Raw genomic sequence first — 27,337 nt, 5'->3', positions numbered from 1 at the left:
ATTTTGAGTGTGACTCCATATCCAGACCTCCATGGGTTGATACATTTCATTTCCATTGATAATTTTTGTGTGATTTTGTTGTCAGCGCATTCAACTAAAGAGGAAAGGATTTCATACGATTCAGTCAGATCTAGCATGTATTATCTTAGTGTTCCCTTTAGTTTTTTGAGTAGTGTATGTGTGTATATATATTTATTTATTTTTTCCCCCCCATTAAAGTTAAGTTTAGACAACATGTTCACTTTATGGTAAAGATTTTTTTCAGTATTTTTTTTATCAACTTTAACAAAAAAGAAAAAAAAATTAAATTTAAAGGTTGATTTAAAAAAATTAAAATAAAATAATAGGTTCTGCCACCAACAAAGCTCTTTACCAACAATAAATATCTGACTATTAGGGGGAGTCTTGTTTCCACTGTTGTATTGTACTGTCTCTAAGCCAAGCACAGTAGGTGACTCTTCATCAGATCTAGTGTTGAATAGAGCAATAGATCCCATGTTTTACTACTGATCCATTTCGATAGGGGAAATAGGATTCCTGTTCTTGTGATGGAGCTCCTCCGCCTGTGATGAGTGGGGAAACTCCTTCAATTATTTGGCAACTTCAAATGACCACTTATATAAGTACCAGGGTCTTCAGAGGGACATTGCTATGCTGCAGTGGGTGGGCCGTTAGCCCCCCTGGAGACCACGTGACTTAACATATTGTCCTCACAAGGTGGTGGCCAACACACCCCTCCATGCATCTCTATAAGGGGGCCGGAGATACAGGGTTGGGGTGTCTCCCGCTCTTCCATAGACATGCATGGAGGGAGATTGTCGGCCACAGCTTTGTGCAGTGAATTCAGGGGGAGCCCATCGGTCACAATCCCTGCGATCTGACACTTATCGCCTATCCTGGAGAAATGTGATACATTTTTTAAACTGGACTACCTCTTTAATGCCAGATTATAAGAATTTTACAATAATCCATACACTCACCTCATATGGTAATAGCGCATTCAATGGGATTATCTGGTCTGGATCAAACTGTTGTAATTTACTGATGTAGCCCAACATGGCGAGGTCCCGCAGGATCCAGTTTTGGCAGGGTCTAGTTCAAAAAAGGAGAAGAAAACATTAAAGGGTAGCTCCCACCATCATGTTTTTTTTTTCTGTCCCTGCCTATTGCCCTTCTATCCCTCACACCCTCCCTGCCTTTATTTTTTTTACTATTTTAAAAATGGCATTTAGTCTGCCTGGTAGTGTGCTCACTACAAGGCAGACTTCCCCAGCAGGCACCACTTCACTGATGCCTGCTGGGGGGGCCAACTTCCGCCCTTAGTTCTCCTAACAGGGTGCCTCCAGCTGTTTCACCACTACAACTCCCAGCATGCCCTGACATCAGAATTAGGTAGCAATTTAGGACCATGATACAATTTATCAAAAAATTTAAAAAGGGGTGCTGGTCTCCTTACTGCAATGGTCTCATACCTGGGGCACTCCAGCTGTTGCACAACTACAACTCCCAGCATTGTAGAACGCAAAGGCTGTCAGGGCATGATAGGAGTTGGCATTTTGCAACAGCTGCAGACCATTGCCTTATGGCTAGGATGACCAATTCACAATACTGTGGACGCCGGGGAGGCACCAAACAATGGCCCCAAGTAGTAACTTGCGCCCCCTAGCCTTGTCCGGGAGCACCAGCTTACATGTTGTCCGTATCTCCCGCTCTGTCAAACTTGCTTTCTATCTGAAAGAGATGATGCCCCCCGGGTGCTCTAGAATGATGCTGGTTACTGTAGTCCGCCAACTCTTCCTCTAAGAAATCCAAACTTCTGCTTTTGCACTTGGCCTGTGACTGGGATTTCGTCATATACCCTCCGGAGTTCTTGACATATTCGGGTGTCAGCGGCTCCATCAGGTTTTTGTCTGCGGTGAACATCTGGATTATATGACTTGGGGAAAGGAGCCGAATCAAGTCGATCAACAGCAGTAATCCAAATCCTGCAAAAAGGAAACGGTTAACGGGTTATACATTGTAAGGCTGGGTTCACACCACGTTTTGTTAACTACGGTTCCCGTATACGGCTGGGAGGAGGGGGCGGGGCTTAATTGCGGCGCCCGCACTCAGCCATATTCGGGAACCGTATTTAATGCATGTCTATGAGCCGACCGGAGTGAACCGCAACCTCCGGTCGGCTTAGTTTTCCGCCGTATTCGGTTTCCCGACCGCAGGCAAAAACACGGTCGACCACGTTTTTGCCTGCGGTCGGGAAACCACATACAGCCGAAAACGAAGCCGACCGGAGGCTGCGGTTCACTCCGGTCGGCTCATAGACATGCATTAAATACGGTTCCCGAATACGGCTGAGTGCGGGCGCCGCGATTAACCCTTTAAGGACCCAGCCATTTTACACCTTAGGACCCGGCCATTTTTTGCACATCTGACCACTGTCACTTTAAACATTAATAACTCTGGAATGCTTTTAGTTATTCTGATTCCGAGATTGTTTTTTCGTGACATATTCTACTTTAACATAGTGGTAAAATTTTGTGGTAACTTGCATCCTTTCTTGGTGAAAAATCCCAAAATTTGATGAAAAATTTGAAAATTTAGCATTTTTCTAACTTTGAAGCTCTCTGCTTGTAAGGAAAATGGATATTCCAAATATTTATTTTATTTTATTCACAAATACAATATGTCTACTTTATGTTTGCATCATAAAATTGGCGTGTTTATACTTTTGGAAGACACCAGAGGGCTTCAAAGTTCAGCAGCAATTTTCCAATTTTTCACAAAATTTTCAAACTCACTATTTTTCAGGGACCAGTTCAGGTTTGAAGTGGATTTGAAGGGTCTTCATATTAGAAATACCCCACAAATGACCCCATTATAAAAACCGCACCCCCCAAAGTATTCAAAATGACATTCAGTCAGCGTTTTAACCCTTTAGGTGTTTCACAGGAATAGCAGCAAAGTGAAGGAGAAAATTCACAATCTTCATTTTTTACACTTGCATTTTCTTGTAGACCCAATTTTTGAATTTTTACAAGGGGTAAAAGGAGAAAATGTATACTTATATTTGTAGCCCAATTTCTCTCGAGTAAGCACATACCTCATATGTCTATGTAAAGTGTTCGGCGGGCGCAGTAGAGGGCTCAGAAGGGAAGGAGCGACAAGGGGATTTTGGAGAGTACGTTTTTCAGAAATGGTTTTTGGGGGGCATGTTGCATTTAGGAAGCCCCTATGGTGCCGAACAGCAAAAAAAAAAACACATGCCATACCATTTTGGAAACTAGACCCCATGAGGAACATAACAAGGAATAAAGTGAGCCTTAATACCCCACAGGTGTTTCACGACTTTTGCATATGTAAAAAAATAAAAATAAATTTTCACTAAAATGTGTGTTTCCCCCCAAATTTCACATTTTTGCAAGGGTTAATAGAAGAAAATACCCCCCATAATTTGTAACCCCATCTCTTCTGAGTATGGAGGTACCCCATAAGTTGGCATGAAGTGCATTACGGGTGAACTACAATGCTCAGAAGAGAAGGAGTCATATTTGGCTTTTTGAGAGCAAATTTTGCTCGGGGGCATGTCGAATTTAGGAAGCCCCTATGGTGCCAGGACAGCAAAATAACCCCCACATGGCATACCATTTTGGAAACTAGACCCCTTGAGGAATGTAACAAGGGGTACAGTGAGCATTTACCCCCCACTGGTGTCTGTCAGATCTTTGGAACAGTGGGCTGTACACAATTTTTTTGCGCAGCCCACTGTTCCAAAGATCTGTCAGACACCAGTGGGGTGTAAATTCTCACTGCACCCCTCATTACATTCCGTGAGGGGTTTAGTTTCCGAAATGGGGTCACATGTGTTTTTTTTTTCTTTTTTGCGTTTGTCAAAACCGCTGTAACAATCAGCCACCCCTGTGCAAATCACCTCAAATGTACATGGTGCACTCTCCCTTCTGGGCCTTGTTGTGCGCCCCCAGAGCACTTTGCGTCCACATATGGGGTATCTCCGTACTCGGGAGAAATTGCATTACAAATTTTGGGGGGCTTTTTTCCCCTTTACCTCTTGTCAAAATGAAAAGTATAGGGCAACACCAGCATGTTAGTGTAAAAAATATTTTTTTTTTACACCAACATGCTGGTGTAGACCCCAACTTCCCCTTTTCATAAGGGGTGAAAGGAGAAAAAGCCCCCCAAAATTTGTTAGGCAATTTCTCCCGAGTACGGCGATACCCCATATGTGACCCTAAACTGTTTCCTTGAAATACGACAGGGCTCCGAAGTGAGAGCGCCATGCGCATTTGAGGCCTGAATTAGGGATTTGCATAGGGGTGGACAAAGGGGTATTCTACGCCAGTGATTCCCAAACAGGGTGCCTCCAGCTGTTGCAAAACTCCCAGCATGCCTGGACAGTCAACGGCTGTCCGGCAATACTGGGAGTTGTTGTTTTGCAACAGCTGGAGGCTCCATTTTGGAAACAGTGGCGTACTAGACGTTTTTCATTTTTATTGGGGAGGGGAGGGGGGCTGTGTAGGGGTATGTGTATATGTAGTGTTTTTTACTTTTTATTTTATTTTGTGTTAGTGTAGTGTAGTGTTTTTAGGGGACAGTCACGCGGGCGGGGGGTTACAGCGAGTTTCCCGCTACGAGTTTGAGCTGCCGCGCAAAATTTGCTGCATCGCAAACTTGCAGCCTGATACTCACTGTAAGCCCCTGCCCATGTGTATGTACCCTGTACATTCACAGGGGGGGGGGGGGGGGGACCTCCAGCTGGTGCAAAACTACAACTCCCAGCATGCACAGTCTATCAGTGCATGCTGGCAGTTATAGTTTTGCAACAGCTGGAGGCACACGGGTTGGGAAACACTGAGTTAGGAAACAGACAATGTTTCCCAACCAGTGTGCCTCCAGTTGTTGCAAAACCACAACTCCCAGCATGCCCAGGCAGCCGAAGGGCATATTGGGAGTAGTGGTTACGTAACAGCTGGAGGAGAACAGTTTGGGGACCACTGTGTAGTGGTGTCCAAGCTGCAACCCTCCAGATGTTGCAAAACTACAACTCCCAGTATGCCAAAACTGTCCAGGCATGCTGGGAGTTGTAGTTCTGCAACATCTGAAGGGCCAGATGTTACAGAACTACAACTCCCAGCATGCCTGGACAGTAAGGGCATGCTGAGGATGTGTAGTTTTGCAACATCTGGAAGGGCACAGTGGTCTCCAAACTGTGGACCTCCAGATGTTGCAAAACTGCAACTCCCAGCATGCCCAGACGCCAAGGGCTGTCTGGGCATGCTGGGAGTTGTAGTTTACAGGGTCCCATTACAGCAATGCATGTCGCTTTACGGCGACGTGCATTGCTGTAAAGGGCCCGACCGCGGCTGAAGATCAACTCACCTGTCGCCGCCGCCGCCTTCTTCCTCGCCGGGATCCGGGTCTTCAGGGACGAGGTAAGTACCGGGGCCGGTCCCCAGCACTCCCCCGTCCCCCGCCGCGTCCTCCGGTCTTCCTCCCGTCCTCTCCGGACTTCAAGGGGCCGGGCAGGACGGGAGGAAGTAACCGCCCCCCCTCCTGCGATTGGTCGGTTAACTAACCGACAGATCGCAGGGTATAGGAGGAGGTGGCAGGCTTGCCACCTCGCTCCTAGCCTCCAGCATGGTCCTGGCTGTCTGTGACAGCCGGGATCATGCGAAATTACCAGGCGGTCGGGTCCCAGAGACCCGATCAGCCCGGTATCGCCGCAGATCGCAAGGGCGATTTCCCTTGCGATTTGCGGCGATCGCCGACATGGGGGGCCTACATGGCCCCCCTCGGCGTTTGCCCTGGATGCCTGCTGAAGCATTTCAGCAGGCATCCGCTTCCGATCTCTGCCTGGGGCGCGGCAGAGACCGGAGAAACACCAGGACGTACTAGTACGTCCTGGGTCCTTAAAGCCCAGGGTGCCAGGACGTTCTAGTACGTCCTGGGTCCTTAAGGGGTTAAGCCCCGCCCCCCTCCTCCCAGCCGTATACGGGAACCGTAGTTAACAAAACGTGGTGTGAACCCAGCTTAACACAGTGCTGCAAAACGTAGCATAAAAAAATTTAAAAGTTTAATTGGAAGCCGGGACCCAAGATGGGCCTCAAGGATAATTTTCTATGTATAACTATTAAAGGAGATAAGAAGCTGATGGGTGGGGGTCCGACCGCTGATCCCAGGAATATAACTTAACGGAATGAACAGGGCACAACGCGCGCACTGCTCTATTAATTCTCTATAGCACTGAGAAATATATGACAGCACCCTTGAGAATGAATGGAGTGATGACAGCGCAGGAGCAGTGCGCTTTACGTTCATGCTGAATACGTTTCAGACCAGTGGTCTCCAAACTGTGGACCTCCAGCTGTTGAAAAACTACAACTCCCAGCATGCCCGGACAGCCAACGGCTGTCCGGGCATGCTGGGAGTTGTAGTTTTGCAACTGCTGGAGGTCCACAGTTTGGAGACCACGTATAAATAAATAAAAAAAAATTAAGGGGTACTCCAGTGAAAAATTTTTATTTTTTTTTTATTCAACTGATGCCAAAAAGTTAAACAGATTTGTAATATTACTTCTATTAATTAAAAAATCTTAATCCTTCCAGTACTTATTAGCTGCTGAATACTACAGAGGAAATTCTTTTCTTTTTGGAACACAGAGCTCTCTGTTGACATCATGCCCACAGTGCTCTCTGCTGACATCTCTGTCCATATTAGGAACTGTCCAGAGTAGGAGAAAATCCCCATAGCTGTAGTTGGCACTGTGTTCCAAAAAGAAAAGAATTTCCTCTGTAGTATTCAGCAGCTAAGTAGTACTGGAAGGATTAAGATTTTTTTCTTATAAAAGTAATTTACAAATCTGTTTAACTTTCTGGCACCAGTTGATTTAAAAAAAAAAAAATAAATAAATAAATAAAGTTTTCCACTGGAGTACCCCTTTAACATCTTATCCCCTATCCAAAGGTGTCTGATCTCCCTGCTGCACCCGGCATTGGTTTAGAGCGTCGGGTGCAGCGCCGGAGGCTCGTGACATCACGGCTGCACCCCGCTGGTGATGTCATGGCCACGCCCCCTCAATGCAAGTCTATGGGAGGGGGCGTGACAGCCTCAAGCGCTGCACCCGATGCTCTAAACAAACGCTGGGTGCAGCAGGGTGATTGCGGGGTTCCCCAGCGGCGGGACCCCCACGATCTGACATCGTGTTTAGGGGCGGAGTACCCCTCTAATAAATAAAATAATGAAAGACAGTGACCTTTAACCCATCCCATGGTATTGATGATGAGCGGCTGGTCTCTCTTATAACTCGCGATGACGTATTTCACCGACTCGATAAACCGTTCCATGTCCTGTTCACAGGAGGTCTCTCCGAAGTAAACCATCTTGTAAGGCTCCCGCTGCTGAGTGTACGGGGGCCCTAATACAGAAAAGAAGAGAAACTAAGAAAAACTGTGGAAGGTGAGAGCAACACTTTACATGTGCTATGTGCTCGCAACGCACAGAAACCGGCACCAAGCAGCGCAAATGTCTGCTACGGAGAAAGAGCGGGTGTCTGCTCAATATAAAAGATAAGGTCAATAGCAACAGAATATCAAAGCAGTTTGCAAAAGGGCCGGGGCCCCCCATAAATGTTGCAAGTGGGGTTCCAGTGGAAACCGGGGCCTAACAAAGGCCTCAAGGACTGACTGCTTTCTACGTATAACTATTAACCCCTTAGGGACTCAGCCCATTTGGGCCTTAAGGACCCAGACAAATTTTATTTTACGTTTTCGTTTTTTCCTCCTCGCCTTCAAAAAAAATCATAACTTTAATATTTTCCTCCACAGACTAGTATGAGGGCTTGTTTTTTGCGCGACCAGTTGTCCATTGTAATGCCATCACTCACTCTACAATAAAATGTGTGGCGCAACAAAAAAAAATACTATTTGTGTGGTGAAATTAAAAAGAAAACCGCAATTTTGCTAATCTTGGAAGGTTTCATTTTCACGCTGAACAATTTACGGTTAAAATGACGTGTTCTTTATTCTGTGGGTCAATATGATTTAAATGATTCCCAGGATTATATACTTTTCTATTACTGTTGCACTTAAGAAGAAAAAAATCGCAAATTTTTTAACAAAATTAGTACGTTTAAAATTCCCCTTATTTTGAAGACCTATAACTTTTTTAATTTTTCCGTATGAGCGGCGGTATGAGGGCTCATTTTTTGCGCCGTGATCTGTACTTTTTATTGATAACATATTTGCATATATAAAACGTAATACATTTTTTATTAATTTTTTTTTTTTATAAAATGTTATAAAAAAAAGCTATTTTGGACTTTTTTTTCCACTTTCACGCCGTTCACCGTACGGTATCATTAACATTTTTTTTAAAAGTTCGGATATTTACGCATGTGGCGATACCAAATATGTATATAAATTTTTATTTTGTAATTTTTTTATTTTTTTTTTTACACTTTTTGGGGGTGAAATAGGGAAAATGGGCCAATTTACGTTTTTATTGGGGGGTGGGCGTTTTTCAAATTTTTTAAACTTTTTTTTTTTTTTACTTTTGTTTTTACACTCTAATAGTCCCCATAGGGGACTACCGTATTTATAGCAATCATTTGATTGCTAATACTATTCAGTGCTATGCATAGGACATAGCACTGATCAGTATCCTCGGTCATCTTCTGCTCTGGTCTGCTCATGGAAGGCAGCGGAGCCAATTGAGGAGACCTCCGGCTGCCGTTCTGGATGATCGGATCGCCGCGGCAGCGATGCGGGCGATCCGATCATCCATTTTAGTGACCGCAATGCTGCAGATGCCGTGATCTGTATTGATCACGGTATCTGAGGGGGTTAATGGTGGACATCCACGCGATCGCGGATGTCCGCCATTACTGGCAGGTCCCCGGCTGCTGACAGCAGCCTGGGACCTGCCACGCATGACCCGAGCATTGCTCCGATACTCGCAGTTATGCAGAGGACGTAAATGTACGTCCTGGTGCGTTAAGTACCAGCTCACCAGGACGTACATTTACGTTCGGCGTCGTTTAGGGGTTAAAGGGGGTTAACAAGCTGAAGGGTGGGGGTCCGACCACTGCCAAACTCTGTACATTCCAAGAACAATTATGTCCATTTTCTCAAAATGTGGTCAGACCCCCACTGATTTTTTTTTAATTTTTTTTTAGGCAGAGATTGGAATGATAAAGAATTACAAAAACAAAGCAGATTGTTTCCAAAAACAGTGCCCCCCTGTCCTCAGGGTGAGTGCGGGATTACAACTTGTTGTCAATGCTCTGCTGCTCCAGCCTGCCATAGCTGACTGGAGCATTGAAGAATCGATCGGACGGGGAGCAGGTAGGCAAGGGCCCTCCCACCGACCTCTCAGCTGATCGAGACATCGCGATTTCGCTGCCATGATCCCGATCAGGTCCGTTAAGCTGCCGGGAGTCTATTTTTGGCATTTTGGATGCCGCAATTAGCCGCGGGTCCTGGCTGCTGATAGCAGCCAGGAACGAATGGATGTGAAGCAAACTCAGCTCCTGAGCTCGCGTCATAGACCTGCCGCACGAACGTGTTTATATACGGCACTGTCGTTAAGGGGTTAATGATAGTTCCCAATTAACATCTTTTAAATGAGGAACTCCTATGGATAAGTAATATGGCCATGTGAACTGGGTGTGTGGACCCCTGATCATCACAACTCTATAAGGGGACATTTATCATTGTTGGCTTAGGTAAGCAAGTTCTGAAGTCTTTTTTATGTGCTATATATTTATCATTCTATCACAGGGTTGATAAATTTGGCAGACATAGGCAAAAATAGTATACATATACATAAGGGAGTTTTATACTCCAGGTCAGACCTGGAGGAGACTTTTCTTTAAAGGGGCTTTGCCTTCGACCATTCACACATTATAAGTACGTGACCACTGCAAAGTGAAAACTCAAAATGGCTTAGGTAAGGCTGTTTGCAACTTTTTGCTTATCCACAAAAGTCGCACGTGTGGATTTTTTTGAGCCCGGAGTAAGCAAAAAAAAAAATAAATAAAAATAAATTATAAAAAATAAGGCTGTAAATATCTTAATAAATGTCCCCCTATAAGGTTGTTGGACATCCCATTGTAAACCATAGTGATTGTTCCCCTTGTTCAGCCTTAAAAGGGCACTCCGCTGTTCAGTGTTTGGAACAAACTGTTCCGAACGCTGGAGCTGGCGCCGGGAGCTTGTGGTGTCATAGCCCCGCCCCCTCATGAAGGCATGCCCTGCCCCCTCAATGCAAGTCTATGGGAGGGGGCGTGACAGCCGTCACGCCCCCTCCCATAGACTTGTATTGAGGGGGCGGGGCATCATGAGGGGCAGGGCTATAACGTCACAAGCTCTCGGCGCCAGCTCCAGCGTTGGGAACAGTTTGTTCCAAACACTGAACAGCGGAGTGCCCCTTTAATAGCCTCCATTCTTCTAGTGCAGCTTTCTGTTTAAGGACGTTGCGATACTTTGGCGATTCTCACTATACACAGGACACTTACCCAGGACGGGCTTAGTAATTCTGATCAATGAGATACAGCCAGGAGGTGTGAATTCCGTCTGCCCCAGATCACAGTCCAGGTAATCAATACAGGGGATGCTGAAAGACAAGAGAAACAACGGGATCGGCACAAAGCCAGCGTCAGATATTGTAAGGGTGAATTCAGGGAGCGGAGATTCCGTCTGGCGGCCGCAGTCGAAAATACTTCAGCACTAGGGCCGCGGGGCACTGAGCCGTCACCATTGCCGGCTATGCAGTGCTCGCGGAATCCGCGCAAAGAATGAACATGTTCTTTCTTTGCGCGGAACAGAATTGTCTGCTGCTGAATTTCCAGTGTGAACGGGTCTCGCGGAGACTGATTCACACGAATGTTAAGTTCACACCGCAGAATTACCCTAAGAATGCGGCGGGTATTTAGCTTGTGGGTATATAGCTGGAATAATGAAAGCATTGTGGCCATTTGTAGTCCCCACTTAAAGGGGTACTCCGTTGCTCAGTGTTTGGAACAAGCTGTTCCTAACGCTGAATCCGGGAGCTTGTGATGTCATAGCCCCGCCCCCTCAATGCAAGTCTATTGGAGAGGGTGTGATGGCTGTCACACCCCCTTCCATAGACTTGCATTAAAGGGAGCGGGGTGTGACATCATGAGGGGGCGGGGCTATGACATCACAAGCTCCTGTTGCTGAGTACCCCTTTAAGACTAGAACAAGATGGTCCAGAAAACTATAGACGGCAGCAGTCGAGATATTATGGGAGGCAAAGAATGTACCGGGCATCACAGCCCCTTGGTCCAACTGACGGGGGTCACAGTGTTTGGACCTCAACCAATATATCACTGAAGTCATATACCGGTAATGTCCAAATATATAATATATACAGCGCTCTCAGGAAAAGGGATGCGAAACGTGTTAGAGGGGAGGTAGAGGGGCTTCAGACTTTATACACTATTCATTTCCACCTGTATATTGCAGGAACATTCCTTATGTCCCCACATGGGCATCTAATGTTTATTGTTTAACGCATTGTGCCTTATAACGCATACAGATCATATACAGTGACATACAATGTACAGACAGTCCAGATCTGCAAGACGTGTCAATGGCTGAAGAACTGACCAATCAGAATGGACATTCACTGGTAAAACCCCTGTATTGCTGAAGTGTATGCACTGACTGGTGTCTGGTAGCGCCCCCCACAGTACAGGGAGGTATTACATGTTCTGTACTCTTTACCTGTATTACTGAAGTGTATGCACTGACTGGTGTCTGGTAGCGCCCCCTACAGTACAGGGAGGTATTACATGTTCTGTACTCTTTACCTGTATTACTGAAGTGTATGCACTGACTGGTGTCTGGTAGCACCCCCTACAGTACAGGGAGGTATTACATGTTCTGTACTCTTTACCTGTGCCAGGGTTACCTGCTCCTTTGGACACCAGGTGGGGGCGGCTCCATGTTACTCTTTTTTAGGACACTGTACTGTCCGGGACCCTGAAGAAGCTCCTGTCCTCTACATAGACAGTGATTACAGCTCCCAGCAGATCTTTATTACTTTTATATGTAGGTGTGAATATATATTTCTATAAGGGTACTATTGGCATCATTTTTTTTATTTATTTTGTCCCGTTATATATTGAATATTTACTTGTAGGGGTAGCCTTTCATATAGGCTTATACACAGATACTGTATATTACACAAGTCTTCAGCTATCATAATAAAAGGTAACACTAGTTCTATAGACTCACTGCTGGAGTAGCTGGTTGATGAGATAGCGGTTGAATGTCGATTTTCCCACATTTTTCGGCCCACAAACCAGAATAATGGGACAGCCGTTGTCTTCCTCTGCAGGAAAATGTATTATAAAATAATATATAGTAAAACAAACTAATTTCCTTATTCAATTTAATAATCTATTTTACATCATTTAAATACAAAACTATACTGTGTTATAATGTGGGTGACCAGGAGTCTAAGGAGAGGTCACATACCAAATTCGGTCGAGTGGTTCCTTTGATATTGCCCGGAGAAGTTCCCTTGCTCAATTCAGTTAATTGTGCGCAGGAGGTGGTGCCCCGCTAGCTGTCCGCCCCCTGCTTCTTTCTCTCCCCTTTATTGCCGGCCCCTCTATTAGTATATTCATATTATGCTACTCCTGTCACTAGGACGTGGAGTAGCATAATATGAATATGCTACAGAAGTGACCTACATTATTTTGTCTAATTTACTGTAGGAGGCCCATTATTCCTTACTATACATACCTCCCCTTCTGCAGAACCTCTTTTTTAAGAATACAGAGATGAAAAATAAAATGCCATCCCCCTTTTTTTAAAGTGAAGTCTGCAGCAGCTGAGATGTTTATCACAAGGCCCTGCAGCAGCTGAGGTGTGTATGCTGCGGTGTGTATATCCTGAGGAGCTGAAGCAGCTGAGGTGTGTATGCTGCGGTGTGTATATCCTGAGGAGCTGCAGCCGCTGAGGTGTGTATGCTGAGGTGTGTATATCCTGAGGAGCTGCAGCAGCTGAGGTGTGTATATCCTGAGGAGCTGCAGCAGCTGAGGTGTGTATGCCCTGAGGAGCTGCAGCAGCTGAGGTGTGTATGCCCTGAGGAGCTGCAGCAGCTGAGGTGTGTATGCCCTGAGGAGCTGCAGCAGCTGAGGTGTGTATATCCTGAGGAGCTGCTGCAGCTGAGGTGTGTATATCCTGAGGAGCTGCTGCAGCTGAGGTGTGTATATCCTGAGGAGCTGCTGCAGCAGAGGTGTGTATATCCTGAGGAGCTGCTGCAGCTGAGGTGTGTAAATCCTGAGGAGCTGCTGCAGCTGAGGTGTGTAAATCCTGAGGAGCTGCAGCAGCTGAGGTGTGTATATCCTGAGGAGCTGCAGCAGCTGAGGTGTGTATGCTGAGGAGCTGCAGCAGCTGAGGTATGTATGCTGAGGAGCTGCAGCAGCTGAGGTGTGTATATCCTGAGGAGCTGCAGCAGCTGAGGTGTGTATGCTGAGGAGCTGCAGCAGCTGAGGTGTGTAATATGTGATAAGATTATAAAATGCAGTTTTGTGACTCCATTAAACAATACCTAGGCAGGCGCTGACTAAATGCTGGGCTGCAGACGCTGTTTCCTCTGACACAGACACCGCGGTCTCCGGATCACAGCGGTAAACGCCAATAGATTGTAGGACGGGATCGCTCTCCGGGGAGGACTGCATTCCTTTCTGCAAAACAATAAACAGTGATGTGTAAACTCCGGGGTCAAAGCATCTACAGAGCGGCCGGTCTTGTGGGGAGTCCCCGATGCGTAATGGTTGGTACCAAATGGGACCCCCTAACGGCAGCGGCCTCTTTCAGCAGGATAAAGCCCCCGGCCACACTGCAGACATTATTCAGGAACGAGGAACATGGCAAAGATCAAGGTGGTGACCCGGCCTCCAGATCTCATCGGATCGATTATCTGTGGGATGTGCTGGACCTCACAACTTACAGGATCTGATACCACAGGACAAAGCACAGGGCTATGGGGTCCAGGGCTATGGGGGGGGGGGGGGGGGGGGGTCACATCACAGGGTTATGGGTTCCAGGCCTTGGGGGGGGGTCACATCACAGGTCTATGGGGTCCAGGCCCTGACAGGCAGCAAGAGAGGGGCCTATACCATATTTAATGGTGTCGTGTTTTAATCTTATGGTCATTGCCTCTTAGCTCAAATTTGTGAGCTGTGCAGATGGGATCTTCAGTGATGTATGGAAATCCAGAGGGTAATGTCAAAAGACAATAAGGAACATTTATCAAACCCTGTGCAGAGGAAGAGTGGTGCAGTTGCCCAGAGCAACCAATTAGATAATTTCTTTCAAAGGCCTTTTAAAAACGAAAAAAGCAATCTGATTGGCTGCTATAGGCAACTGCACCACTTTTCCTCTACGCAGAGTTTGTTGTGAGTTAAAGTGATTCTGCCATTAAAGGGGTTATCCAACAGGAGTTTTTACATATCAATACCCATTCTACAGCGCTCCAGCTGTGCCTATAGTGTTCTGCTCTGTTCCCCGGCTGCAATCCTCTTCCTGAGCTGCAGCGTGATGCTTGGGCCCGGAGTGACGATGGTGCCCAATGTGTTATACAGCTTCTCGGCCAATCACTGGCTGAGCCGGAGAAAACTGCGGCCAGTGATTGACTGAGCAAAAGTATGACACACTGCGCACCGGCGCCACTCCGGGCCCAAGCATCACGCTGCAGCTCAAGGAGAGGACGGCACCCAGAGTTTTTTTTTTTTTTAAACTGTTGAATGGACTACCACCAAGTAACCCCTTTAACTCTTTCTTGGTGCCCTAATCCCATTTTATAAAGGAGATCTGTCATCGGTGTCACCTGCACTAACATGTTGGTACAGGTGTGTAGTGTGGGTGACACTGATGATAATCATACTTACCTGTCCCCGATCTGTGGTTCCCTTCTCCCGCCATCTTGCTCCATTCCGGCGGCAGGCTTGGGCGGAGCTTCCTGACGTCACCGCTGCTGTTTCTCTGCTGTCCCTGCTGCGAGAAGGCTGGGGGAAACAGCAGCGGTGATGTCAGGAAGCTCTGCACATGCCCTAAGCTACGGAGAAGATACTGAAGAAGAAGAGGTAAGTATGGTAATCATTAGTGTCACCCACACGACACTCCTGTACCAATAGGTTAGTGGGGGAAGACACTAATAACAGATTTAAATCAAACCAATTTAATCAAACCAATAATCGGCTTACTCATCGATTATGACAATCATCGTTAGTTGCAGGCCTATACCAGACACGACCTGAGGACAGGTGTGGCGCAGTTTCTGGGAGAAAGCAGTTTAGTTCAAAAACCAAACAACCCATAGCGTGCGCCAAAAACATTCCGTACCAATTTTGTGCCAAAGATTTTGGCGTACTCCGGGTGGCTCAGGATGTAGTTGACCGTCGTGTCCTCCAGGCGCTCGAGCAGCAGGATGGAGCAGGAAGACTTGAACTTTTTCATGATGGCGCGTCTGCAATCTGGAATCAGAGGGGGGGGATCGGTATTATGGCGGCTCAATAACATTGGCGACATGGAACGTGCGATACACGGTAAAACGAGGAGACTCTCCCTGCAGCTTCTCTTATCATGGGACACAATTTAAGCCAGTGTTTCCACACCAGAGTGCCTCCAGCTGTTGCTTAACTATAACTCCCAGCATGCTGAGCAGCAGGTATTATGGTCTGGGTAGTGTATAGGAGACCAACAGCAATGCTCAGAGCTGTGTTTTCCAACTAGTGTGCCTCCAGCTGTTGCAAAACTACAACTCCCAGCATACCCGGACAGCCGTGGCTGTCCGGGCATGCTGGGAGTTGTAGTTTTGCAACAGCTGGAGGCACCCTAGTAGGGAAAAGCTGATTTCAGCTCTGTCACCATTTTTACCTGTAGGTGCAGTTCATTACCTAAGGACAGGTATCCGCGCAGTAACGTCCGCGCCTCTGCTCGGATCTCCTTCCGGGTTTTAAACTTCTTCTTCTGCTTCAGTCCTTCGATGGCCAGGGGCGCGTGAGTTTTCGGAGAGAACAGCTCATGGGGGGTCTCATTGGAGTTGATGGTGAGGCCCAGCACCTTTACACTGCCGTACAAGCAGGTCAGGACACATTTACCTATGAAAGTCAGTTTCTGCAAAAGAAAACAAAATTTATAATAAATTAGATACAATGTAAAAGTGTTTTTTTTTTTTTTTTTTTTTTTTTACTACTAATATACTTTGTAAGGGTGCATGCACACTAATTTTCTTATGATACGGGACCGTATACGTCTGGGGAGAGAGGGGGCAGGGCAACCGCACGCTGCCATATGCGGTCCCGTATCTAATGTATTTCAATGAGCGACCGGAGTGAAACGCTGCCTCCGTTTTGCCCCGTATACGGTTTCCCGACCGGACCTAAAAACGCTATTGACTACGTTCGTAAGTCCAGTTGGGAAACCGTATACGGGGCAAAACGGAGCCGACCGGAGGCAGCGTTTCACTCCGGTCGCTCATTGAAATACATTAGATACGGGACCGCATACGGCAGTATGCGGTTGCCCCGCCCCCGACTCTCCCCAGCCGTATACGGTCTCGTATCTTAAGAAACGTAGTTTGCATGCACCCTAATACAGAATGTGTAAGATTTTCTGTAAAGGGGATCCAAAAGATAGAGGATAAGATGTCTGATCACGGGGGACGCCACTGGGATCCCCGTGCAGCACCCGGCACCCAGACATGAATGGAGGGGGCGTGGCAGCTGTAGTCACCTGTCATCCGGCACAGAGCGGGGGTTAACTCCATGCACCTGATGTCTTTGGTGCCGCAGCAGAGATCTCAGGGGTCCCCAGCAGTGGGACCCTCACGATTAGACATCTTATCCCCTATCCTTTGGAAAGGGGATAAGATGTTTTCCAGCGGAGTACCCCTTTAAGGACTGGGCCAATTTTATTTCTGCATTTTCGTTTTTTATCCTCCGCGCCTTCTGAGCCATAACTCTTTCATATTTCCATTTACAGACCCGTATGAGGGCTCATTCTACGTGCCGTAATATGTAGTTTTTTATTAATTCTACTTTATACGTAGGTGTGTGTGTGTGTATATATATATATATATATATATATATATATATGACTTTTTTAATCGCTATTTATTTACGGAGGAGTCTGATCTGAGCGCTCTGACCAATCAGCAGCCAGAACGAGGATGGCTGATCCTAAGGAACAAGTAGCAAAGGACCGGTTACTAGGCAACAGGATCTCATTGGTGTTGCCTAGCAACCACAGCATTGGAATTACCTTTTAAAACTCTAGAGCAGCTGTCTCCAAACTGCAGACCTCCAGCTGTTGCAAAACTACAACTCCCAGCATGCCTTGCAGTTTTGCAACAGCTGTACGTTTGCTTTTTGCAGATCACTGCTTTAGGGTCACTATACCCCAATTTATGGCTCTCCAGCTGTTCCAATACTACAACCCCCATCATGCTCAGACTGTAGTCGTAGTCGCGGAGCAGCTGTAGTCGGGAACACATAAATATGTTGATCTGGTCACTGACCTCCCCGGGCCGCAGAACGGTCACACACACCCCCTCCTCCACCAGCAGCGCGCTACCGCCGTGCTCCGGGCCGTGTTCCCCGCTCTCCTCCGGGCCGGACCGGGACTTGCGCGTTTCAGAGGCCGCCTCAAGTTTACAGCGCTCGGCCAATGCATTCCTGCTCCGGACGGATCCTTTCTTCCCCGGGCGGATCTTGTAGGACGGGCCCGGGCGCGCACTGTCCGGCCGCTGCTTCATAGCGCGGAGAGGAGCCAGACCAGCGCCGCCACACCAGCGGGTTTGAATAGTGCAGCGTAAGGGACGACCACAAGTATCCCTGGGTAGATAGCTTTCAATGAGATCACTGAGCGGACATGGACGACACACCCAGGGATAACTGCTGTTCATCCCGTACGCACTGACGTTCCCTAGGCTCCGCCCAGTAATGAGGGGAACGTCACCCGCAGACGTGATGAAGGGAGCTTATTGCGCATGCGCGACCTATTTAGCGTCTCTTTGAAGTCGTGTGAGGTCGCAGGTTCTGTGCTTCGTCTTCTGTCAGTGTTATGGCCGCCGACAGCTCTGTACACAGCAAATTTATATTGTGGGAGTAAATCATTTCTAAAAAAAATAAAAAAGTTGTTTGCTTAAGAGTCTTTAACCCCTTAAGGACCGGGGGTTTTTCCGTTTTTGCATTTTCGTTTTTTGCTCCTTGCCTTTAAAAAATCATAACTTTCAAATTTGCACCTAAAAATCCATATGATGGCTTATTTTTTGCGCCACCAATTCTACTTTGTAATGACGTCAGTCATTTTGCCCAAAAATCTACGGCGAAACGGAAAAAAAAATCATTGTGCGACAAAATTGAAAAAAAACCCGCTGTTTTGTAAATTTTGGGGGCTTCCGTTTCTACGTAGTAAATTTTTCGGTAAAAATGACACCTTATCTTTATTCTGTAGGTCCATACGGTTAAAATGATCCCCTACTTATATAGGTTGGATTTTGTCGGACTTCTGGAAAAAATCATAACTACATGCAGGAAAATTAATACGTTTAAAATTGTCATCTTCTGACCCCTATAACTTTTTTATTTTTGTGCACATGGGGCGGTATGAGGGCTCATTTTTTGCGCCGTGATCTGAAGTTTTTAACGGTACCATTTTTGCATTGATAGGACTTATTGATCGCTTTTTATTCATTTTTAAATGATATAAAAAGTGACCAAAAATGCACTATTTTGGACTTTGGAATTTTTTTGCGCGCACGCCATTGACCGAGCGGTTTAATTAATGATATATTTTTATAATTCGGACATTTCCGCATGCGGTGATACCATATATGTTTGTTTTTATTTTTATTTACACTGTGTTTTTTTTTTTTTATTGGAAAAGGGGGGTGATTCAAACTTTTAATAGGGGAGGAGTTAAATGATCTTTATTCACTTTTTTTATTCACTTTTTTTTTGCAGTGTTATAGGTCCCATAGGGACCTATAACACTGCACACACTGATCATTGTTATCCCATAGGGACCTATAACACTGCACACACTGATCTCTTATACTGATCATTATTATCCCATAGGGACCTATAACACTGCACACACTGATCTTCTATGTTGATCACTGGTTTCTCATAAGAAACCAGTGATCAACGATTCTGCCGCATGACTGCTCATGTCTGGATCTCAGGCACTGAGCAGTCATTCGGCGATCGGACAGCGAGGAGGCAGGAAGGGGCCCTCCCGCTGTCCTGTCAGCTGTTCGGGATGCCGCGATTAGCCGCGGCTATCCCGAACAGCCCGACTGAGCTAGTCGGGAACTTTCACTTTTAGCCACGCGGCTCAGCTCTGAGCGCGTGGCTAAAGGGTTAATAGCGCGCGGTGCCGCGATCGGCGCTGCGCGCTATTAGAGGCGGGTCCCGGCTTCACTATGACGCCCGGCCCGCCGTGATATGACGCGGGGTTACTGTGTAACCCCGCGTTATATCAGAAGAGCAGGACCAAGGACGTACCGATACGTCCTTGGTCCTTAAGGGGTTAAAGTGGAGTTAAGCAGACATGAAAAAAAAATATATATATATATATATATATATATATATATATATAGCTGCTTTTGTCCGAGAACAGCGCCACCCCATGTCCTCAGGCTGTGTGTGGTATTACAACTTTATTTAATGGGGGAGATTCATCAAGACCTGTGCAGAGGAAAAGACCAGTTGCCCATAGCAACCAATCAGATCGCTTCTTTCATTTTTCAGAGGCCTTTTAAAAAAAAAAAAAATGAAAGAAGCGATCTGATTGGTTGCTATGGGCAGCTGGTGACTTTTTCCTACAAGTTTTGATGAACCTCCCCCATATGTTTACAGGAAGTCTGTATTACCAGAGAAAAGGGACTAATTTCCCAGGGAATGGAAGGAGGTGTGTATATATATATATATGTTAGGGATCGACGGATTATCGGTTTGGCCGATATTATCGGCCGATATTCACAATTTTGGACATTATCAGTATCGGCATAATGCCCTGCCCTGGCCAGAGACCACCACTGCCGCTGCGCCATTGCCTCCCCCATCCCCGGTTTTATATTTACCTGTTCTCGGGGTCCATGCTACTTCTGGCTCCTGCGCGCTGCGCAGCGCAATGATGAGTGACGTCCTCAACTCGATATCACCGTCAGTGCGCACAGTGACAGCTCAGGACGCCGCCGGAGCCAGCAGTAGCGCGGGCCCCGGGAACAGGTAATTATAAAACCAGGGACGGGGGAGGCAACGGGGCAGCGGTTGGACTAGGGAGGACCCAAGGACAGACAGGGGGGAAAGAAGCAGGCGGCGTCGGTCTCTGGCCCCACAAAAGCCGCTGCAGTTCATTGATTTAAAGTGCCCGCTTTAAATCATTGATCTGCAGCGGCCTGGGGGGGGGGGGGGGGGGAATAGCCGATAACTTATACCGGAATATCGTTGTAAGTAGGGATGCACCGATATATCGGTGGCCGATGCACCGATATATCGGCCGAAAATAGCTGTTTCGGGGAAATGCAGAAACAACAAAAAATTTGCTGATAATGACCCACCTCCCCTGCCCGCCCACAGCACATAGGCCATAGCAGTAGATGTGACCCCGGGTCGGAGGAGCGGTGACCGGAACACTGTGGGGGCAGCAGTACAGACATACAGCCTCCAGCCATACACTGTATATGGCTGGAAGCTGTATGTCTGTGGGGTGGAGGGAAGCTGCCTACTATTGTGGGGGAACTGCTGACCTAATGTGGGGGGGAGCTGCCTACAAATGTGGGGGGAGCTGCCTAATATTGTTGGGGGGGAGCTGCCTAATATTGTTGGGGGGGAGCTGCCTACAAATGTTGGGGGAGCTGCCTACAAATGTTGGGGGGAGCTGCCTAATATTGTTGGGGGGAGCTGCCTAATATTGTTGGGGGGAGCTGCCTAATATTATTGGGGGGGAGCTGCCTAATATTGTGGGGGGGGGGCTGCCTACAAATGTGGGGGGAGCTGCCTAACATTGTTGTGGGAGAACTGCCTACTATTGTGGGGAACCTGCCTACTATTGTGGGGGAACTGCTGACCTAATGTGGGGGGGAGCTGCCTACAAATGTGGGGGGAGCTACCTAATATTGTTGGGGGGAGCTGCCTAATATTGTTGGGGGGAGCTGCCTAATATTGTGGGGGAACTGTTACGCCGAGCGCTCCGGGTCCCCGCTCCTCCCCGGAGCGCTCGCTTCACTCCCTCCGCTGCAGCGCTCCGGTCACGTCCTCTGACCCGGGGCGCTGCGATCCTGCTGCCAGCCGGGATGCGATTCGCGATGCGGGTAGCGCCCGCTCGCGATGCGCACCCCGGCTCCCCTACCTGACTCGCTCCCCGTCTGTTCTGTCCCGGCGCGCGCGGCCCCGCTCCCTAGGGCGCGCGCGCGCCGGGTCTCTGCGATTTAAAGGGCCACTGCGCCGCTGATTGGCGCAGTGGTTCCAATTAGGGTTTTCACCTGTGCACTTCCCTATATTACCTCACTTCCCTTGCACTCCCTTGCCGGATCTTGTTGCCTTAGTGCCAGTGAAAGCGTTCCTTGTGTGTTCCTTGCCTGTGTTTCCAGACCTTCTGCCGTTGCCCCTGACTACGATCCTTGCTGCCTGCCCCGACCTTCTGCTACGTCCGACCTTGCTTCTGCCTACTCCCTTGTACCGCGCCTATCTTCAGCAGCCAGAGAGGTGAGCCGTTGCTAGTGGATACGACCTGGTCACTACCGCCGCAGCAAGACCATCCCGCTTTGCGGCGGGCTCTGGTGAAAACCAGTAGTGGCTTAGAACCGGTCCACTAGCACGGTCCACGCCAATCCCTCTCTGGCACAGAGGGTCCACTACCTGCCAGCCGGCATCGTGACAGTAGATCCGGCCATGGATCCCGCTGAAGTTCCTCTGCCAGTTGTCGCTGACCTCACCACGGTGGTCGCCCAGCAGTCACAACAGATAGCGCAACAAGGCCAACAGCTGTCTCAACTGACCGTTATGCTACAACAGTTGCTACCACAGCTTCAGCAGTCATCTCCTCCGCCAGCTCCTGCACCTCCTCCGCAGCGAGTGGCCGCTCCTGGGATACGCTTATCCTTGCCGGATAAATTTGATGGGGACTCTAAGTTTTGCCGTGGCTTTCTTTCCCAATGTTCCCTGCATCTGGAGATGATGTCGGACCTGTTTCCCACTGAAAGGTCTAAGGTGGCTTTCGTAGTCAGTCTTCTGTCCGGAAAAGCCCTGTCATGGGCCACACCGCTCTGGGACCGCAATGACCCCGTCACTGCCTCTGTACACTCCTTCTTCTCGGAAATCCGAAGTGTCTTTGAGGAACCTGCCCGAGCCTCTTCTGCTGAGACTGCCCTGTTGAACCTGGTCCAGGGTAATTCTTCCGTTGGCGAGTATGCCGTACAATTCCGTACACTTGCTTCAGAATTGTCCTGGAATAATGAGGCCCTCTGCGCGACCTTCAAAAAAGGCCTATCCAGCAACATTAAAGATGTTCTGGCCGCACGAGAAATTCCTGCTAATCTACATGAACTTATTCACCTAGCCACTCGCATTGACATGCGTTTTTCTGAAAGGCGTCAGGAACTCCGCCAAGATATGGACTCTGTTCGCACGAGGCGTTTCGTCTCCTCGGCTCCTCTCTCCTCTGGTCCCCTGCAATCTGTTCCTGTGCCTCCCGCCGTGGAGGCTATGCAGGTCGACCGGTCTCGCCTGACACCTCAAGAGAGGACACGACGCCGTATGGAGAACCTCTGCCTGTACTGTGCTAGTACCGAACACTTCCTGAGGGATTGTCCTATCCGTCCTCCCCGCCTGGAAAGACGTACGCTGACTCCGCACAAAGGTGAGACAGTCCTTGATGTCTACTCTGCTTCTCCACGTCTTACTGTGCCTGTGCGGATGTCTGCCTCTGCCTTCTCCTTCTCTACAGTGGCCTTCTTGGACTCTGGATCTGCAGGAAATTTTATTTTGGCCTCTCTCATCAACAGGTTCAACATCCCAGTGACCAGTCTCGCCAGACCCCTCTACATCAATTGTGTAAATAATGAAAGATTGGACTGTACCATACGTTTCCGCACGGAGCCCCTTCTTATGAGCATCGGATCTCATCATGAGAGGATTGAACTTTTGGTCCTCCCCAATTGCACCTCGGAGATTCTCCTTGGACTTCCCTGGCTTCAACTTCATTCCCCAACCCTGGATTGGTCCACTGGGGAGATCAAGAGTTGGGGGTCCTCTTGTTCCAAGAACTGTCTAAAACCGGTTCCCAGTAACCCTTGCCGTAACTCTGTGGTTCCTCCAGTAACCGGTCTCCCTAAGGCCTATATGGACTTCGCGGATGTTTTCTGCAAAAAACAAGCTGAGACTCTACCTCCTCACAGGCCTTATGATTGCCCTATCGACCTCCTCCCGGGTACTACTCCACCCCGGGGCAGAATTTATCCTCTCTCTGCCCCAGAGACTCTTGCCATGTCCGAATACGTCCAGGAGAATCTAAAAAAGGGCTTTATCCGTAAATCCTCCTCTCCTGCCGGAGCCGGATTTTTCTTTGTGTCCAAAAAAGATGGCTCCCTACGTCCTTGCATTGACTACCGCGGTCTTAATAAAATCACGGTTAAGAACCGCTACCCCTTACCCCTCATCTCTGAACTCTTTGATCGCCTCCAAGGTGCCCACATCTTCACTAAATTGGACTTAAGAGGCGCCTATAACCTCATCCGCATCAGAGAGGGGGACGAGTGGAAAACGGCATTTAACACCAGAGATGGACACTTTGAGTATCTGGTCATGCCCTTTGGACTGTGCAATGCCCCTGCCGTCTTCCAAGACTTTGTCAATGAAATTTTTCGTGATCTGTTATACTCCTGTGTTGTGGTATATCTGGACGATATCCTAATTTTTTCTGCCAATCTAGAAGAACACCGCCAGCATGTCCGTATGGTTCTTCAGAGACTTCGTGACAACCAACTCTATGCCAAAATTGAGAAATGTCTGTTTGAATGCCAATCTCTTCCTTTTCTAGGATATTTGGTCTCTGGCCAGGGACTACAGATGGATCCAGACAAACTCTCTGCCGTCTTAAATTGGCCACGCCCCTCCGGACTCCGTGCTATCCAACGCTTTTTGGGGTTCGCCAATTATTACAGGCAATTTATTCCACATTTTTCTACCATTGTGGCTCCTATCGTGGCTTTAACCAAGAAAAATGCTGATCCCAAGTCCTGGCCTCCTCAAGCAGAAGACTCCTTTAAACGACTCAAGTCTGCCTTTTCTTCGGCTCCCGTGCTCTCCAGACCTGACCCTTCCAAACCCTTCCTATTGGAGGTTGATGCCTCCTCAGTAGGAGCTGGAGCTGTTCTTCTACAAAAAAATCCTTCCGGGCATGCTGTCACTTGTGGTTTTTTCTCTAGGACCTTCTCTCCAGCGGAGAGGAACTACTCCATCGGGGATCGAGAGCTTCTAGCCATTAAATTAGCACTTGAGGAATGGAGGCATCTGCTGGAGGGATCAAGATTTCCTGTTATTATCTACACCGACCACAAGAACCTCTCCTACCTCCAGTCGGCCCAACGGCTGAATCCTCGCCAGGCCCGGTGGTCTCTGTTCTTTGCCCGATTTAATTTTGAGATTCACTTTCGTCCTGCCGATAAGAACATTAGGGCCGATGCTCTCTCTCGTTCCTCGGATGCCTCAGAAGTTGATCTCCCTCCGCAACACATCATTCCACCTGACTGCCTGATCTCCACTTCTCCTGCCTCCATCAGGCAGACTCCTCCAGGAAAGACCTTTGTTTCTCCACGCCAACGCCTCGGAATCCTCAAATGGGGTCACTCCTCCCATCTCGCAGGTCATGCGGGCATCAAGAAATCTGTGCAACTCATCTCCCGCTTCTATTGGTGGCCGACTCTGGAGACGGATGTTGGGGACTTTGTGCGAGCCTGCACTATCTGTGCCCGGGATAAGACTCCTCGCCAGAAGCCCGCTGGTTTTCTTCATCCTCTGCCTGTCCCCGAACAGCCTTGGTCTCTGATTGGTATGGATTTTATTACTGATTTACCCCCTTCCCGTGGCAACACCGTTATTTGGGTGGTCGTTGATCGATTCTCCAAAATGGCACATTTCATCCCTCTTCCTGGTCTTCCTTCTGCGCCTCAGTTGGCTAAACAATTTTTTGTACACATTTTTCGTCTTCACGGGTTGCCTACGCAGATTGTCTCGGATAGAGGGGTCCAATTCGTGTCTAAATTCTGGAGGGCTCTCTGTAAACAACTCAAGATTAAATTAAATTTTTCCTCTGCATATCATCCCCAGTCCAATGGACAAGTAGAAAGAATTAACCAGATCCTGGGTGATTATTTGCGACATTTTGTTTCCTCCCGCCAGGATGACTGGGCAGATCTCCTTCCATGGGCCGAATTTTCGTATAACTTCAGGGTCTCTGAATCTTCCTCCAAATCCCCATTTTTCGTGGTGTACGGCCGTCACCCTCTTCCCCCCCTCCCTACCCCCTTGCCCTCTGGTCTGCCCGCTGTGGATGAAATTTCTCGTGACCTTTCCATTATATGGAGAGAGACCCAAAATTCTCTCTTACAGGCTTCTTCACGCATGAAGAGGTTCGCGGATAAGAAAAGAAGAGCTCCCCCCGTTTTTTCCCCTGGAGACAAGGTATGGCTCTCCGCTAAATATGTCCGCTTCCGTGTCCCTAGCTACAAGTTGGGACCACGCTATCTTGGTCCTTTCAAAATTTTGTGTCAAATTAATCCTGTCTCTTATAAACTTCTTCTTCCTCCTTCTCTTCGTATCCCTAATGCCTTTCACGTCTCTCTTCTCAAACCACTCATCCTCAACCGTTTTTCTCCCAAATCTGTTCCTCCCACTCCTGTTTCCGGCTCCTCGGACGTCTTCTCGGTCAAGGAAATTTTGGCTGCCAAAAAGGTCAGAGGGAAAAATTTTTTTTTAGTAGACTGGGAGGGTTGTGGTCCTGAAGAGAGATCCTGGGAACCTGAGGACAACATCCTTGACAAAAGTCTGCTCCTCAGGTTCTCAGGCTCCAAGAAGAGGGGGAGACCCAAGGGGGGGGGTACTGTTACGCCGAGCGCTCCGGGTCCCCGCTCCTCCCCGGAGCGCTCGCTTCACTCCCTCCGCTGCAGCGCTCCGGTCACGTCCTCTGACCCGGGGCGCTGCGATCCTGCTGCCAGCCGGGATGCGATTCGCGATGCGGGTAGCGCCCGCTCGCGATGCGCACCCCGGCTCCCCTACCTGACTCGCTCCCCGTCTGTTCTGTCCCGGCGCGCGCGGCCCCGCTCCCTAGGGCGCGCGCGCGCCGGGTCTCTGCGATTTAAAGGGCCACTGCGCCGCTGATTGGCGCAGTGGTTCCAATTAGGGTTTTCACCTGTGCACTTCCCTATATTACCTCACTTCCCTTGCACTCCCTTGCCGGATCTTGTTGCCTTAGTGCCAGTGAAAGCGTTCCTTGTGTGTTCCTTGCCTGTGTTTCCAGACCTTCTGCCGTTGCCCCTGACTACGATCCTTGCTGCCTGCCCCGACCTTCTGCTACGTCCGACCTTGCTTCTGCCTACTCCCTTGTACCGCGCCTATCTTCAGCAGCCAGAGAGGTGAGCCGTTGCTAGTGGATACGACCTGGTCACTACCGCCGCAGCAAGACCATCCCGCTTTGCGGCGGGCTCTGGTGAAAACCAGTAGTGGCTTAGAACCGGTCCACTAGCACGGTCCACGCCAATCCCTCTCTGGCACAGAGGGTCCACTACCTGCCAGCCGGCATCGTGACAGGAACTGCCTACTATTGTGGGGAATCTGCCTACTATTGTGGGGGAAATGCTGACCTAATGTGGGGGAGCTGCCTACTATTGTGGGGGAGCTGCCTACTATTGTGGGAGAGCTGCCTACTATTGTGGGGGAGCTGCCTACTATTGCGGGGGAGCTGCCTACTATTGTGGGAGATCTGCCCACTATTGTGGGGGAGCTGCCTACTATTGTGGGGGAGCGGCCTATTAATGTGGGGGAACTCCCGACCTAATGTGGGGGAGCTGGCAATCTAATGTGGGGGAATCTAATGAGCGGAGCGCTGCATTTTACCAGAAGACGGGGAGAAGTCATTTTCGGTATCGGTTTCGGCCGGACATTTTTTTTTTTTTCGGTTTCGTTTCGGTTCTGAAATTTCCATTTCGGTGCACCTCTAGTTGTAAGTTATCGGCTATCGGCCTGAAAGGTCACAGATTATCCGTACCGGCCCTAAAAAATCGGTCG

General features: G+C 48.4%; 2 protein-coding genes across 2 annotated transcripts in view; one reads left to right on the top strand and one right to left on the bottom strand.

Moving 5' to 3' along the window:
• Positions 1-17,961, bottom strand: part of NOL9 (nucleolar protein 9) — a 29,400-nt gene extending 11,439 nt beyond the window's left edge. The window contains exons 1-9 of the mRNA XM_056542941.1: positions 17,566-17,961; positions 15,944-16,163; positions 15,390-15,520; positions 13,594-13,729; positions 12,270-12,366; positions 10,526-10,623; positions 7,265-7,426; positions 1,691-1,985; positions 981-1,092 (exon numbers count right to left, since the gene is read on the bottom strand). Of these exons, the coding sequence (XP_056398916.1) occupies positions 981-1,092; positions 1,691-1,985; positions 7,265-7,426; positions 10,526-10,623; positions 12,270-12,366; positions 13,594-13,729; positions 15,390-15,520; positions 15,944-16,163; positions 17,566-17,952 (1,638 nt within the window). The 5' untranslated portion in view covers positions 17,953-17,961. The remainder of the gene's footprint in view (positions 1-980; positions 1,093-1,690; positions 1,986-7,264; positions 7,427-10,525; positions 10,624-12,269; positions 12,367-13,593; positions 13,730-15,389; positions 15,521-15,943; positions 16,164-17,565) is intronic.
• Positions 17,962-18,074: 113 nt separating this feature from the next.
• The window catches only part of LOC130293296 (taste receptor type 1 member 1-like), a 36,685-nt gene continuing 27,422 nt past the window's right edge, over positions 18,075-27,337 (top strand). Inside the window, exon 1 of the mRNA XM_056541800.1 lies at positions 18,075-18,082. The gene's annotated coding sequence lies outside the window, so the exon portion shown is untranslated. The remainder of the gene's footprint in view (positions 18,083-27,337) is intronic.

This window comes from Hyla sarda, chromosome 10 (genome assembly GCF_029499605.1).
Source record: "Hyla sarda isolate aHylSar1 chromosome 10, aHylSar1.hap1, whole genome shotgun sequence".
NCBI lineage: Eukaryota > Metazoa > Chordata > Amphibia > Anura > Hylidae > Hyla > Hyla sarda.
The sequence above is the reverse complement of the archived record's forward strand: the minus strand, read 5'-3'. Positions and strand labels throughout refer to the sequence as shown.